This window comes from Dromiciops gliroides, chromosome 1, assembly GCF_019393635.1.
Source record: "Dromiciops gliroides isolate mDroGli1 chromosome 1, mDroGli1.pri, whole genome shotgun sequence".
NCBI lineage: Eukaryota > Metazoa > Chordata > Mammalia > Microbiotheria > Microbiotheriidae > Dromiciops > Dromiciops gliroides.
The window spans coordinates 44,434,999-44,451,611 of NC_057861.1; the positions used below are offsets into that span (position 1 = coordinate 44,434,999).

Genomic DNA, 16,613 nt, shown 5'->3' on the forward strand with positions numbered 1-16,613 from the left:
CATGCCTGTCTTTGGGGAGGTGGGGAGACGCAGAGACGTGGGTTTGTCTGGGCGGGGGCTGAGGCCTGGGGGAGTCGCCCACCTCCCCCTCCCTCCCATGGGGACAGTAGGAGGCGGCCCCCCCCGCCCCGCCGCGCCCCCGCCCGGGCTCCCCGGCCCCCGAATAAAGTCCCTCACTTCCTTTGGTAATTACAGGCTGGCGGAAATACGTCAGTTGTTATCTGCTCTGGGCTTTGCTGCACTGTACAATTCAGAAGGAGAGGAAATTTCCCCCCTCCGCCCGCCTGCCTGCCCTCCCTCCTGCCTGTCCGCAGCCGCCGCCGCTTCTGGCCCTTTAAGAGCCTACATCCAGCCCGCGGAGCCGCCGAACCGGGGGCATTTCGGCGGGGGCTGGGGGGAAGCGAGGCGGGGGGCCGCTCCCCGGGAGAAGGCGTCGCGGGTGGGGGAACGACCATGGGCAGACAGATCCCCGAGCCACGAAGGGGAGAGCAGCCACGCTGAGAAGCTTCCCGTCTAGAGGCCGCTCCGGCGGGGGGAGCCCTGACACCCTCACCCCGCCCCCCCATCTCCCCAAGAACCTCCTGCCGCCGCCCCCGAAACGGATGAAAGTTCCCGAGAGGACTGGGGGGGAGAGGCCGAGCCGAGGCTGGGTCTGTCCACTGCCCCCCCCAGCGGGCGTGTGACCTCGCCCCCTCCCGCCCCCTCCTACCCTCTCCACCCTTCGGGGCTTCAGCAGGGGCGGCAGGGGCAGGGGCTGGGGTAGCCCGGCCGGCCCCCGAGCCCCCAGCCCCGTGCGGCCCGCGCGGCCCTTGCTACAAAGTTGCAAAGCCCCCGCGTTCCGGATGGAATTCTGTGTTGCAGCTTAGTCCCGAAGGCGGAAAGAACGAGGGCGCGCGGGCGGGAGAGGAGCCGCCGAGGGCAGAGCGGAGACGCCGAGGGCAGAGCGGAGCGGAGCAACGGGGGAGCCTGCGCCTGCTGCGGCCGCTGGGCTGTGACTCCCCGACGTTGGACTAGTCCTCCCGGCGGGGGGGAAGGGGGGTCCTTTGCCCGACCCTCCCGTCTTCATTTCTGAAACATTTTCTCCGGGGGGCGGGAGACTTGGAGTTCTACCGTGGGGGTTTTTTATTCCCTCTTTAAAAAGCCGGCCTGGGGGTTGGAGTCAAGGTCATCGAGCGGCTTTCCCGTGGCTGTGGCGTCTGACCCCGGCGGGTCCCTAGGGGCAGCGAGGAGGACTGCCTGGCGTGGGGCGGCAGGCGCGGCCGGGGCCGTGGAAATGGATGGGAAGGTCCGGCAGAGCCGCCGGTCTCGCTCCCAGAGGGACCGCGTGAGGCGGAGGGAGGCGGCCGCCCGCGAGGCCCGGAATCAGAGCCCGTCGTCCGGCTCTGAGAGGGAGCCCAGCCCGGGCAAAGAGAACACGAGCCAGAACTGCGCGCACCCCCGGGGCGCGGCGGCGGCGGTGGCGGCGGCGACTGCCGCCCCCCGAAACGCACGCCCCCCGCGCCGCCGGCGCCGAGAGTCCAGCTCCCAGGAAGAGGAATTGATCGATGGCTTTGCAATTGCCAGCTTCAGCACCCTGGAGGCCTTGGAGGTAAGAGCGGGCGCACGGTGAAGGGGGGTACCGAGCTCCCCCTCTCCTTAGCCGTCTGGGGGCTCAGGCGGGGCTCTGAGGGGGAGAGAAGGGAGATGTTTACTTTCTGGGGTTAGAAATGGGAGGGGGCTGTGCTTCTGGGAGGTTGACTCCAGAGGGCTCTCCGGAGCGGACGGGCTCCTCCTACGCTGGGGGCCCCCAGGGCGGTTTAGGGGCCCACCCGTTGCGGGTCGTCTGGTTTAGTCAGGGACCGATACGGTTTATAAAAAACTTGGACCTGATTAGTGAGGCCGACAGGTTAGATGCCTCTTTGCTGAATGTAAACACCGACTCCCCACTCGCTGTACCCTGCATCCCCCGACCTTCAGGGGCCTGGGGAGTCGGTGTCAGGAGCTTTCCTCTGGTGGGTGTCTAATTTGGAAGCCTCCCTCGTGGGACAACCCTCCCCATTTAGGAACCGATGGGATGGGGCGGGGGGATGGGGGGAGGAGGGGGGAATGGATGAGTGAGGTTTTTATAAAATATCGTCCATACCCGGAGCCCGGGCTTCAGGCTGGGCTGGGGTCTCCTGTCCCTGTTGGCACCAAGGGGTCAAGACTGGTTCGTAACCCTTTTAGACCTGGAGGTTCACTAAGGCCCTCGTATTGCCAAATTGTTACTTTTTCGGCCGTGGGAGATAGTGGGGAAATGGATACTGTGGGATGTTTTCTGGGGATAAGATGTTGAAATGGCTGATTTCCACTCTTCTCATTACCCCCCTCCCCCCAGTTGAGTGGTTGTCGTGTGTGTGTGTGTGTGTGTGTGTGTGTGTGTGTGTGTGTGTGTGTGTGTGTGTTTAAATGGGAATGTGGGGGGTGACTTTTAGAAAGTCCGACTTCGTATTGACGACATATTTGCCGGGGGTTAATAGGTTGTCAAAAAAAATATTGCTCGTCTGGAGAACTTATTATGAACAATATTTGCTGAGCAAATTCGCCTCTTCTTGTCTGAACTCTTAAGTAGAGAAGGAAATTAAATGTTTTCTAAAGGAGGATGACAGACCAGGGCTGGGCCTGGCTTGGAACGCTTTTGGAGTAGCTTGTGTTTTTCCCCCGTTGGGATGGGGGTGGGGGGAGGTCTGGGGTGTGTGTGTCTATGTCTGTGTCTGTAAGTAAGTAATCTGGCTGGAGGAGGGCTGAGCCTTGTCCAGCCCAGAAACGTTTCTGGGAGGGAAGTACCTGCTCAGGTGATTTTTCCAAGGCCCTGGGTGTCAGCTGCAGTCAGGCTGTCAGTGGGGGAGCTCCTGCTGCTGACCCCGGCAAACTTTGCCCTCCCCCCTGGAGAAGCCTGGGTGTTTACAATTTGTGTCTAAGTCGATTATCAGCAGTAATAGGGGTTGCTTTATGTCTTCGATTTACACACCTGATATCACTGGATCCCTACATGTTCCCTGAGGTAGATCCTGGGAGCTGCACCATTTTACAGGTGAGGAAAGAGAGACAGGGCCAAGGGAAGTGATGACTTAACCTGGGGTGGGGGGCAGGGTAAAATGGGAACTTGAACGCAATCCTAAATCCCAATCTCCAGTGATGGCTGCCACTTATCTGGGGGGCCCTTGTGGCCTAGCTGGCTTTATCTCTTCTGTTTTTCTGAATCTTCCCTTGCGTGTGGTGTCCCCAGTCTAGCAGCAGGGTCTCAGTTTGCTCCTAGACCTGCTTGTGCCCTGGTTGGGAGATCACAGGATTTAGAACTGGCCAGGATCCCAGAGAACTGGGCCAAGCCCCTTTTTACATATAAGGAGACCTGGTCCCAGAGAGCCTGTCATGAGGAAAAGGCCCCTTGGGGGAGCAGTGGCCCTTGGGACTGGTCCATGGGAGGGGTGTAGATTGGGCTGTCTATTCAGTGAATGAACTAAGTGCCCTCTCTAGGCTTTGGTGGGGTTTGCTAGGTGTTGGGTGGGACCCTTCTTAGGTTGTGGTCATTTACATTTTTCCTTTCCCTGTTTGAGAGGGAGCTCTTTGAGGGCAGGGTAGGGCTTTTGCCTCTTTCTATTCCCAGTGCTGATTCCATGCTTTTTGATTGACTCAGAGCTTTCTGGGTGTGATTACCCTCAGTTAAGTCTTGTCAGCCAGTCAGTAAGCCACTTATTAAGCGATTACTGTATGCCTGCCACTGGGCTAAGCTCCAAGGACACAAAGAAAGGCAAAACCCTTCATATTCTATCTTGTATTAGGCTGATTTCACTGGATGCAGAGCTAGAAGGGACCTTAGACCACCTCCCTCCTTTTACAGATAGGGACATCGAGGCCCCAAAGATTCAGCTGAACAGAAGGCCTCTGGCTCTAAATTTTCAACCATTCTCTATTGGTGCGCATGCTGAACCTCATCCTAGATAATAAGTTAGGAGAGCTATGGAGTATGTGATCTCAGAGTCCAGAAGGGCCGGGTTTGAATCCTGCCCCAGACAGTTACTAGGAAACCTTTGTTCCCATCAGGCCTACCTTCATTCTAGCTCCCACTCTCTCCTGCAGCATACACGTGAGCTGTTGTTATTATTTGTTATTATTGACTGACTGTTGAACCCCTCGGTATATAAAGGAGGCTCTGAGAGGGACTCCCAGGGAGATAATATTTATCTGAGGTGTCTGGATTGAGAGTGGCATTTAAAACAGAAAGCTTCCTTGGGGTTAGGGGAACCACTGATGACTAAGAGTAGCCTTCATCCTCGTCATACCGAGAGAATTCGAAAATGCCCAAACTTCCTGCAGCCAACCAGCATCAGTAACCTAGAGAGTTAAATTGAAGGACTTTTCACCACCAGCCTGAATGAATGGTTCCTTCTCTTTGAACAGAGACTGTAAGCTCCCTGAGGCCAGAGGTCAAACTGCTTAGTCGTGTGTCAGAGGTTAGACTTTTGAACCCTGGGTTTTTCCAGGCTGGAGGCTAACATTTTCTGCACCGCGCTGCTGCTGCCTGACATATAGGGTGCAATCAGTGCTTGTTGATTGGGTGTGGGGAGACATTCCTTGTCTATTGTAAAGGATGAGAAATAGAATGGAAAGTGGTAGAAAGTGGATTTCATTCGGATGTGCTGTTGGTATAATGAGCAAAGGAGGGGTATCTGGGTCCTCCCTTGGAAGGGAGGAGGGAGGCATCATGTGGTGGGGAGAGAATCCTCAACATAGAGTTAGGAAATTAGGGTTCAGATCTCCCCTGATCCTGTGGATGATCAGTGGCCAGAACTAGACCTAACACACCTTCATTCCTCACTGGTCTCTGCCTCCCGATTGGCAGCATCTGAGGAGAAAACACCATGTATGCAAAACACTTAAAAACCTTACATTTCTCCATCAATATTAGCTATTATTAGAAAGTGCAGTGGAGTTACAACAGTATCATTTAAAAAGAAAAGATTCTTCCTGCCCCACCCCCTTGCCCCACAAAGAATCCAGTGTCTCCTACCTAGAGCATAGGCTCTTGTTTAGGGTTGAAAGGGACCTACCTCTAGAGATCCAATCTAGCCCTCTCACATAACCTTGGTAGGACTTCAGTTTCCTGTGGTATAAAGTCACTGGTCCCAAAGTCCCTCAGGGAGTGAATAGTAGAACTGGGATTTGAACCCAGGAAGACCGACTCCAAATGTGTCTCCTGTCCCACTCTTGTTCTGGGTCTTGGTAACTGATTCATGCATGGTACCTGCTTGTTCACAGTCTGCTCTGGGCATGCCTTCGGGTCATCATTGCCCAGATCTGCAGGCTTACAGTCTCTTTTGATAAAAGAGAGCGCATCCTATTAGAGGATCTTCACACTCTTCCCCCCCCCCCCCTTTCACCCTCCCTTTTCTCTAATTTTTGGAAACTTCTTTCTCCATGGGAAAGGACAGAACAGTTTGAATGCTGGGATGGCTACCTTTCTAGGGGCTGGTTTCTTACCATTTTTTGGTGTCCTGGACCCCTCTGGCTATCTGCTGAAACCTATGGACCCCTGCTCAGAAGCTTGCTTGTAAATGCATAAAATATGCTGGGTTACAAAGGAAACCAAATGGGGGGGGAGGGGCAATGAGAGTTAAGTGACTTGCCCAGGGTCACACAGCTAATGTCAAGTGTCTGAGGCTAGATTTGAACTCAAGTCCTCCTGAATCCAGGGACGGTGCTTTATCCACTGTGCCACCTAGCTGTCCCAAAGGAAAGCAATTCTATTGGAATGTAGTTATCAAAAAATAAAATAAAATAAAATTTAAAACAAGGACCGATGAAGAATTCTTACTCCTGGAAAAAGTTGGGTTTTTCCTCTTCTTTCTTTAATTCAGCTAGAAATTATTAAGCACTTATTGTGCTGAGGTTCTGAGGTGCTGAAGATACTAAGAAAACTGTCCCTGCCCTCTGGGATCTTACCTTCTGTTCTGTCCTTAGCCCCTTCCACCCTAGCTTCTTCTTCTTCCTTCTTTCTTCTTCTTGTGGGGCAGTGGGGCTTAAGTGACTTGCCCAGGGTCACACAGCTAGTAAGTGTCAAGTGTCTGAGGCCAGATTTGAACTCAGGTCCTCCTGATTCCAGGGCTGGTGCTTTATCCACTGCGCCACCTAGCTGCCCCTTCACCTTAGCTTCTTAAGCCAAGGAACCCTTGGGATCGGAGAGGTAGGGCTGGTGGCTGCTGGTAGTTATTCCTTCCACCCCAGAGACCCCTTGTCTTCCCCAAGTTTCCTTCCGTGGTCCAGTCGTTTTTTCAGTCATGTTGGACTCTCTGTGACCCCATTTGGGAGGTTTTTTGTCAAAGATACTATAGTGGTTTGCCATTTCCTTCTCCAGTTCATTTTACACATGAGGAAACTGAGGCAAACCAGGGTTAAGTGACTTGCCCAGGGTCACACAGCCAGTAAATATCTGGGGCCAGACTGAAACTCAGGAAGATGATGAGTCTTCCTCACTCTGGGCTGGGCAAATCACCTCCTTTTCTTTTCTTTTTTTTTGGGGGGGGGGTCAATAAATGCCTGTATCCCAAAGCTTTTGGGTGCCCCCTTGCCTTTGAGAGGGGATGAAGAGTAGGAGGGTTTTTCTTCTTGTTTCCTAATCCTGAGCAGCCCCATTTCTGCCAGAGGGGCATAAGACACCTAGCTGTGGCGTGGGTGCTGAGGTGCTCAGCCCTGTGCGTGGTGGAGCAGAAAGAATGCTAGATGTGGAATTCACAAACCCTGGGTTCAGATCTCACCTGTTTGACCTTGGGTAGGGAATTCCCTTTCTGAGAGCCTTGGCTTCCCCGTCTGTCAAACGAGGGCATCAGCCTCCTTGGTGGCTGAGGTCCCTTTTGGCTCTAAATCTGTGATCTAGTAGCTGTAGCTGTTCCCTTGTGGAAGGGGGGGGGTGGGGTGAGGTTGTGCTTGAGATAGGGGTGGGGGTGGGGGGTTGAAGGTTTGCTGCTAAGAGAATAATTTTTCCTGAGGTGACTTTTGACCCCTTCCCCATCAGAACAGTAAACTGCACAACCCTGCACGATTTCTGAGCATGGGTTGGGCTACCTGTCTGTGTGTACACAATCATACACCTTGTGTGCTCAGCAATCTTCATGTTTATCCGTGTTCTTCTCTGGAACTTGGTGAATGCTTCTGACACTTGGGACCTCGTAACAGCTCCTCTTCTCCCCACCTGGAGATTTGCTCCAGATGGAGGGAGAAGGCTCTCTCCTGCTGTTACCTAGGCTTTGGTTTGCCCTCCTGTAAAAATGAAGGCTTAGAATAGTTTCTGAGGTCCCTCCCAGCTCTGCCATCCTGTGTTCTAAGGGCCCAGCTCTGCCATTCCCTGTTCTAAGCGCCCAGCTCTGCCATTCCCTGTTCTAAGCGCAGCCCCGTACTTTGGGGAGGGCTGAGAGAGGGGAGGGAACCGGCCCTGGGGACTCAGGAAGTTGGGTCGTTGGCTGCCCGGGGAGATAACCACCCATTTCATGCAGATGAAACTGCTAATTGGGTTTGAAGCCGGTTGGGTGAATCACGGGAGAAGTATCAGATGGATGTGGAGATGGCATTTAAAGGCGCTTTGATCCTCTCTGCTGTTCCTTTTAAGTAGGAGAGTTGGGCTAAAAAAGGAACTTGGTTGGAATGCTGATGAATCAAAGTCTTCAGCACCAATTGTTTACTAGAAACGGCTCCCGATTCCTTTGGGTGCCACCGTAAGGAGATGGCACCCGGGGCCTGCCCTCCCACCTGTCTCTTTTCAAGACAAAACCCTCCTTCCCATGATTTCTGCTTCCAGCTCCCAATGCCCGTGGCAGGATGGGGGTGTGCCCTAGCAGGGCCTTCGGGGCCTGGCATTCATGCCATGCAGTGGGTGAAGTGGATGGCTTTAGACTGGGTTCAGTCTTGCTAAATATGTAACCTGGGGCAAACAGCTTCACCTCCCTGGGTTTTCTCATCCCTGTAAAATGAGGGAGGGGTTTGGAATTCGCATCCAGTAAATCCTGCCCCTTCAATACTACCACCACCACTAACCCCCTTTTTAGTTCTAGCTCTGAATCTTTGATTTTCTTAGCTTCCTCCAGGACAGACGCTGTGCTGGAAAATAAAGCAATCAGCCAGCCTTGATTAAGCTCCTAGGTGTCTGGTGAAGTGTGAGTCACTGGAGTTACAAAGGGGGGAAAAAATCTCTGCTTTCATAGAGCTTACATTCTGCTGGGTACAGAGCTGAGAGCCCTGCTTTTCCTTCCCTTTGCCCAGGCGGTGGACTAGGGATTCCAAACACTGCCTATACTGTCAGTCCTGATTGATGTTAGTTTTCAGCAATGGCTCCCCCCAACCCCCAATTTGTTACCGGAAAGGAAAGGGGAAAGGGAGAGATGTTGATTATATTTATTTGGAAATGATAGCAAAAGATTAATAAAAATTAATAGCAAAAAAACAGTCCAAGGCCCCGATGTCTTTCCCGCAGGCCTCCAGGCCCTTCTTAGCAAGACCACCTTAGAGCAAGCAGTTGAGGAGGGGGCTTGGAGAAGCAGTCCTTTGCCTGGCCCTGACCTCCCAGACAGCCTGTGGAAGAATTTCTGTGAGACAAGGTTCAGGCTAAGAAAATCAAAGATTCAGAGCTATTACTAAAGGGGGGGGGTAATGGAGAGAAAAACAGTTGGCTGGCATTGGGGTGAGGGTGCCTAATCTAGCCCCCTGGGATAGAATTTGAATAACAGTAAAAAATTGACCAGACCCCAGGTAAAGAACCTTTCTTTTTTTCTGGCGGTAGATGGTTCCTTTTTTTCCTTCTTCTCTTTAAATCAGGGCTGGGAATGATTTTGGTTAATTGAATAGCTTCCCTTGACATCCAGGGAAGACCACAGAGAAGGCCAAGGAAATGTTAGTTCTCTCTCCTTCTCTGCCCCCTCCCCCCCACTTCCCATGAAAGTGTTAAGGGGATCAGGGGAGAAAGGATTGGGTAAAGCACAGCATTATCTGTATAGAATGATGAAGTTGTCATCAGGGTAGTGGATAGAATGCCAACCCTGGAAATCAGGAGGACCCGAGTTCAAATCCTGCCTCAGACACTTACTAGCTGTGACCCTGGCCAAGTCACTTAACTCTGATTGCCTTATAAAAAAAGAATGATGACGTGAGAGGGTTGGAACCAGAAGGGACTGGCTCCTGGGGGAAAGGGTAAATGGGCCTGAAGGGACACAGGTAAAATTTGAACGTAGGTCTTGGCTCCAGAAAACTGGTGCTCATATAAAAATAATAATAGCTGGAGTCTATAGAGCCCACTTTTCAACCTTAAAGCATTTTTCCTTGATTATCTCACTTGGTCCCACTCACAGTCCTTTGAGTTTAGGTGATGTTATTATTCCCATTTGACAGGTGAAGAAACTGAAGTTCCCTGGGTTGGGTGGACTGCCTCCTTCTGCTTAAGCATCAGTGTTAGGATCAAGGCTGATCCCACCTCAGCACTGGCTGGCTTCTGCAGCTTTGACCTTTGGATCTCTGGGCAGAGATAATCTTTTCAGAGCTTGGCTGGGGGCCAGCTTTGACGGGACCTTTCTGGCTGGGATGTTGGGGAGTGAAGAAACTGGAAAAGGGAACCTGGACCAGACAGGAGCCCTATTTGAGAGAGGAACCAGGGAGAGCAGGTGCCCCCCCTGGAGAGGGACCAAGGCAAAATCCCCTGTAATTCCCCCAACTGCCCATTTCCCCAATAACACTTCAGCGTGTGTGTGTGTGTGTGTGTGTGTGTGTGTGTGTGTTTTAGAGAAACACAGACAGACACAGAGAGACAGAGGGAGAGAGAGTGCAAGGAAGCCTTGACCCAACCCAACTGGAGAAGCCAGTTGGGGGTGTCTTCATTCTCTGCCTTGGGTTTCCTGCCTGAACCAAAATGGAGGAAGAGTAGAGTTCCTAGTGCCTGCCCAGCCTGGGTCTTGGTGTACCCCTGTGCTCCATAGAGGCATGATTTGGCCAGCCCCTTGGTTCAGCCTACCAGGGCTGGTGTGAAGGGCTGAGAGTCTATGAACCAAGGTGGGGTATTCCAGCTTCTGGCTTCTGAACCCAGGACTGAGGGACATCAAGGGGGTGTGTGTGTGTGTGTGTGTGTGTGTGTGTGTGTGTGTGTGTGTGTGTGTGTGTGTGTGTGTGTGTGTAGCCATGCTAGACATTAAAAACCCCAGTGAAACCCAGGAAAAAGTCCCCTCTGTGCTGAATCAGAGTTAGTCACAGGGCAGCCCTTGGCACCGACTCCTGGCAAAGCTCTGGGGCTCAGCTGTCTGGTCCTTTTCTCTCTTTCCCCGCCCCTGTCACCCTAGGCCACCCAGAGCCTTCCCCCAGGCTGCCCCATGGACCCCAGCCCTTGCCTGGCCACTTCCCATGGTACTCTGGGTCTCTACACCTGTCACCTGGAAAGCACCTGTGACAAAATGAGCTGTTCCTGACTTGGAGGAACTAAATGTATTCTCCCTCCAGGGCTATTTCTGTTTTCACAGGTGCCTCCTTAAAGCAGTCTCAAGCCAGAGAAACTAGTCTCTTAGTAGTATTCCAGGCCCATCTGGGAGGGGCATGACCTTGGGGAAGGGAGGGGTACGATCAAGCTAGTCAGAAAAGCTCAGCGGGAGTGATGGACAGATAGATTTTTCAGGCTCTGCAGCTCAGCTAGTAATCAGGGAGGAATCCCAAGGATCGTAAATCTAGAGCTGGAAGGGACCCCAGAGACCTTGTAGTCCAACCTCAGAGCTGAGAAAAAAGCCCAGCGGTTACTAACTAGTAATAAACAGACAGCAGTATTTGAACCCAGATCCTGCGTCATTGTTCTCCGCCAGTCCTCGGTCCACTAGCTGCCTCATTGCCAAAGGGCCTTAATCCCTGCCTTCCTGCTCCCTGTTTTGTGTTCTGTGCAAGTGTTGGGGTTGGGTTGACTCGGTTCTCCCCAAATGCTAAAGTTTTGGGAGGTAAAGGCACTAGCCCTGAGGAGATCAGGAAAGAACTTCATGTAGAAGGTGCTTGAACTGAGTTTTCAAGGCAATGAGATTTTCTAAGAGGTTTGGGGTGAATGGAAATGGATCCCAGACACTGGGGACTTGGTGTGGAGGTGAGACATCACCATCCTTGTTATGGGGTGAGGGAGGTCTGTTGGGCTAGGCTCTAGATAAAGACCCCAAAAGAGGTGCTGTTGTTGGATCCTGGAGGCAATAGGGGAGTCACTGGAGTTTATTGAGTAGGGGAGGGGCAGTCAGGAAAATCACTTGGGCAGCTGTGATGGATCAGAGTGGAGAGACTTGAGACAAGGAATCCAAGTAGGAGGCTGTTGGAAGTGGTCCAGGTGAGAGGTGATGAGTGTCTGGCGCACAGTAGGTGCATATTGACTGATTATTGAATGAAGGCCCTGGCCTAGGATGGTTGAGGGACTTTTGAGTAGTGGGCCTCTGAAAAGAGAAAAGGATGTGGTGTGTGTTTTTTTTAGAGGGGAGGTGCACTGGAGAAAACTTTTTTTTTCAGAAGTAGTGTGTGGAAGTGGAACTGTGGGTATTTGGGAGAAGCTGGGGCTGGTTGCCCTTGCCTAGGGGTGGGGCCAGGCTGTTGGGGCCACCTGGGCTGTGTCTGAGCTAACCAAGCTGAAAGGAAACTTAACAACTGTGAGTCTCAGAGAAGAAGTGTTCACCAAGTAGATGGAAACCCTCAGGTATGCAGGAAGAAGCAGGTAATTATGGGATGACTGAAGGAGATGAGAAAGGCCCCAAGGCAGAAAAGAAAGATCAGAACCCACACTGGGGGCTATGGGAAGAAGACCCATTCTCCCTGGAGTTCGAGAAGAAGGGGTAGAAATCAGTCCTGTGTGGGGGCTGGATTTCCTGTTTACCTCCTGCTGCTGGGGGGGGGTCTTCTTGGCTCAAGTCTCTCCCCACTCCAATCCATCCTCCATTTAGCCAACGGTGTGGTCTTCCTAAAACTCGGGGCTGATCGTGTCACCTCCTACTCCATAAAACTCCAGGGGCTCCCCGTCACCCTCTGTTTGCTGGTCAGGCAGGGCCCTTCATAAACCTGCCTCCTCCTGTCTTTCACATCTTCTTACACTGTACTACCCAACACATACCCTTCCATCCAGTGATACTGGTCCCCTAAAATCCCATCTTCTTCAGGAAGCCTGTCCCCAACCCCTCCACTGCCTTCCCTATGTTAATTATTTCCTATCTATCCTGAATATAGTGTGTTTTAATGAATTTGTTGTCTCCCCCATTAGATTATGAGCTCCTTGAAAGCTGGGCTGTCTTTTGTCTCTTTTTGTATCCTCCAGCACTTAAGCATTTAGCCTAGCACATAGTAGGTGCTTGATTAATGTTTATTGATTGATTGGTTGATTCCTTGGTAGAGGGAGTTTCCTCACCTGAAGTTCTATACTTATGAAAGCATTGATCTAGACCAGTGGTACCGGTCCCCTCACCTCACAATCCCTTTAATGTAAATTTCTTGGCTGGGGTGAATGTGTAGGAAGGGATAGAAAGGTGTCCTGATGTTGGGGAAGACCAAAGAAGGTGATAGGGCAGGGAGGTTGGGTGGTGCAGTGGAGAGTGCTCAGGGCCGAGTTCAAATCAGGTGGCTCAGTAGATAGAGTGCTGGGCCTGAAATCAGAAAGACTTCTCTTCCTGAGTTCAAATACAGCCTCAGACACCCTGGGCAAGTCACTTCACCCTGTCTGCCTCAGTTTTCTCATCTGTAAAATGAGCTGGAGAAGGAAATGGCAAAACCACTCCAGTATCTTAGTCAAGAAAACCCCAAATGGGGTCGTGGAGAGTTAGACGTGACTGAACAACAAAGGTGATGCTTGTAGAAAGTGCAGATCTCCATCTCCCATCTTTGTGCTCTTCACTAGCTGTTGTTGCCTATGCCTGGAATGCTCCCTTTTGTCCCTTGGCCCCCACCCCCCTTAGCAGCTAGATTCTCCCCTTCAAGGTATCTACTCTGTCTTTATCCTGTGTATGAGAGAGAGCAGCCAGGCTAGAGAGCCTGCCTGGAAGACCTGTGTTCCAGTTCCACTCTCCCCCCGCTGTATGCCCAGGGATGTGTAACTCTGGGCTACTCACTTCCCTTCTCTCCCCAAGTGCATCTGGCCTGCCCTCAGACTAAAATCATAAGAAGGTGCCCACCTGCCTTGGCTGTGGGATTGGGCTCACCTGGGCGGTCCCACTTCTAATGAAATCACTGGTCATTTTTCTTTTTTAAATTCCTTTCCCTTTGGAAGTGAATGGGAGCTGGCTCCTCCTTGCCTCTCCTTCCTAGGAGAACATGGGTTCCTCAGGAGGGCAGGGACTGTTGGAGCTTTAAAATTTTTTTTAATCCCCTCTTGATTGATTGATTGCTTTAAGATTTGCAAAGGTCAAAGCCAGCCATTGTTCTTGGAACAAATGAGGGCATCCCTGAGAAAGCTGGTGGAAAATTAATGGACCAAGCAAGTTGTGAGGGTGTGGGCTGTGCTTAGCTGTCTCTGGGCCGGCCTCTGAAGCCCAGGGCTGAAAGGGACATCAGTGGTCACCTCCTGCCCTGCAGTAGGGATACAGCGTCCCGGTGGTGGCCGGGGGAAAAAGGGGGGGGCATCTGACCTCTGCTGGGAGTGGGGAGGAGCTAGGGAAGGAAGGGGAGGTCATCAATCCTCTGGGAGTGGGACAAGGAGCTAGGGAGGGATTAATTACTGGACAAGCAATTAGCACAACTTTTAGGGAGGAGAAGGCCCCCAAGGGTCACTCCTACCATACCTGCTTCCCCTGAGATTGAGTGTGGAATGGAGGGAACAATCTAACAGTCAAGTCCCTGAGTGTTGAGGGGGCAGGGGTTCGGGAGGTCTGGAAGGGCTGGGGATCACTCCCTTCCTGGCACTGAACTATCCTGCCAAAGGGAGATGCTTGTTGGTTCTCTACCTCCCTCTCTCCCTCCCCTCTGCCCTGAGCTGGGACATGCTGTAATAGTAATAATAGCTCCAGTTTATATAGCCAGCTTAACTCATTAGATCTTCATAATATCCCTGTGAGCTAAGTGCTATTATTATTATTGTTATCAACACCATTTTGTTGTTCGGTCCGGTCTGACTCTCTATGACCCTGTTTAGAGTTTTCTTGGCAAGAGATGCTGGACTGGATTGCCGTGCCCTTCTCCAGCTCATTTTATAGGTGAGGAAACCAAGGCAAACAGGGTGAAGTGACCTGCCCAGGGTCACATAGCTAGGACATGTCTTGAGGCTGGATTTGAATTTATGATGAGTCTTCTGATTCCACTGCACTACCTTAGCTTGCTCCCAATACAGGATTAGAATCTTCTTCTTCTTCTTTTTTTTTTTTTTTGAGGCAATTGGGGTTAAGTGACTTGCCCAGGGTCACACAGCTAGTAAGTGTTAAATGTCTGAGGCTGGATTTGAACTCAGGTACTCCTGACTCCAGGGCCGGTGCTCTAGCCACTGTGCCACCTAGCTGCCCCTACCGGATTAGAATCTTAAAGCCAGGGGCTGGGTCCTTTTCCATTGTCTCCTCTCCTCAACCATGCATAGTGTAATGTTGAACCAAGACTGAAGCCACCACCACCCCCCTCTTGGACATGGGGCATTTTGCTCTGATTGATGAGGGGGGAGGGGAACCTGGATCTTCAGAGGCTTTTGAGGGTCCTGAGCCCAGAAAACTGGTGACTCTTTTAAGGTATTCCTAGGGTAGGTGGCCGAGCCAGAGTTCCAACCCCCGTGTTTTCTGCTAACGTCGAAGGAACTGGACATAATTGGCCTGAACTTGGAAGAACATAAACCCTTGAGGGCAGGGCTTGTCTAGGAAAAGACAGCCTAGAAAAAGTCTAGAACTTTGCTAGAGACCCCGCTGAGGTGGGGGTGGGATGGGATGGGACTGGAAAGTAGGGGCGAGTGCCGGGACGGCTGGAGACCCAGCTCTGGTTTTAGAAGTTGCTTTCACCCTTGAATCCCTCATCTCTGTTATCACTAAGAGTGTGTGACAGGGAAAAAAAACTAAGACTTGGGTGCAGAATTAATTGAATTGCATGGGAGAGCTTGTGCTGGGCTTATTTTGAACAAAACCAGCTTGTGTGGCCTGGTTGTAAACGCTTTCTGCTGTCGGGCTTGGGAAGGGAGGGGCTGAGAAGGAGGGAGCTGATGGGGCTGAGGAGGGAGGGGGGGACTGGGGGAGCAAGGCCACTAGGAAGGAAGGCCACTTTCTTCTTCAGAGGCTGGGGCTGTGGAGCCGGGAGAGTGAGTGTTGAGCGGCTTTCTCCTTCCTGATCCTGATTACTCTGACTGATGGGGGTGGAGGCCCGGAAATGCCACGCCTCTGGAGGTCTTACTTCCTACCCCCTGTTTCTGCTCCCGTCCCATCAGGCCCTTCCTGCGGCACCCCGAAGCAGCACCTGCTGCTTGCTCCCGATGAGCCTTTGCACTGGTAACTTGGGAAGGGTGGGGGAAGGCTTCCTTTCCTGGTGGAGCCGATATTCCAGACTACCTTTCTGCCCCAGGGCCTGGATGGTGGAATCCAAGGCCAGCTGGGGGTGGGGGCAGGGCGCTGCTCCCTTCTCTGGACTGTAGCCTGAGGCTGGCCCGAGCCCCGAGTGCAGGTGCTGGATTCAGGTTCCCCTCTGCCTGTGTGAGAGAGCGCCCCTCAGACCTCCTTTCCATCTCCAGATCTCCATCCAGCGATGAACTCGGCCCAGATCGCGGCCTCCGGCACAACGGAAGGGCCTTTTTTTTCCCTAGCCTGAGTGAAGCGCTGTACTTGGTGTCCAGACTCCTGTTTGTTTGCTTAATCCCAGCTGTGACCCTTGTTATCTGCGTGCGGGCAGCTTGCTTAACCTGCTGTGAGCAAGCTTCCTTAGTCTATAAAAAAGGAGAGAGCAGACCTGGCCTTTTGGGCTTCCCAGGAAAGGCAATGGGGGCGGGGACACACACACACACACGTAAGGATCCTTAGCCGTCCAGCCCGGGAATCCCCTAGGGAAGAGGCCTCTGAAGCCCACACACTTTCCCTGGTGTTCTCCCCTCCCTTAGGACAGGGGATGGTCCTTCTATAATATTCCTTCCTCTTCCTCTGGGCCCCTCCTGGCCCCTTGAGGGGGAGGCTGGTGAATTACATCACTTTGGGGGTGGGGGGATACTGCTGACTGGAGGGGAAGAACAGGTCCCAGACCTGTAGGGATGGGGAGTAGGCTGCATATACTGCACCAGGGTGGTGCCTGCCCCTTTCTCTGGGCTGTTTTTGAGCAAACCCAAGGGCTGGATCGGGTCAACTCCCAGGGGCCTGTTTGAGGCTCAGGAGAGGTTTGCATAGCTTGGGAGCCCGTGTTTGCTTATGATAAAATTGGAAAGCTGAGCCCTAGGGATTGGGCTGGGGGCCAGCCTCTCACTGGACAGTTTTGCAGGCTGAAGTGAGTTACTTTAAATGCCCCCTCCCACCCTCAACTTAATAGGCATTGAGAGGTTGGGGCTGGTTCGGTAATTAGCTTTCTTTTTTTTTTTTTTTTAACAGTGTTAGATTTTTAAATTTATTTTTTATTTTTTTTTTTTAGTGAGGCAATTGGGGTTAAGTGACTTGCCTAGGGTCACACAGCTAGCAAGT

At 52.2% G+C, this 16,613-nt stretch overlaps 1 protein-coding gene across 6 annotated transcripts in view; it reads left to right on the top strand.

The window, feature by feature from the left end:
- Nucleotides 1-410: 410 nt before the first annotated feature.
- Nucleotides 411-16,613, top strand: part of FBRSL1 (fibrosin like 1) — a 307,120-nt gene continuing 290,917 nt past the window's right edge. For 3 of the 6 annotated variants that reach the window (XM_043965808.1, XM_043965826.1, XM_043965852.1), the window contains exon 1: nucleotides 412-1,588. In XM_043965808.1, coding sequence (XP_043821743.1) covers nucleotides 1,274-1,588 — 315 coding nt within the window. In that variant the 5' untranslated portion in view covers nucleotides 412-1,273. Of the gene's footprint in view, nucleotides 1,589-16,613 lie in introns of all 6 variants that reach the window. The other 3 variants (XM_043965816.1, XM_043965833.1, XM_043965843.1) reach the window with 3 other exon arrangements.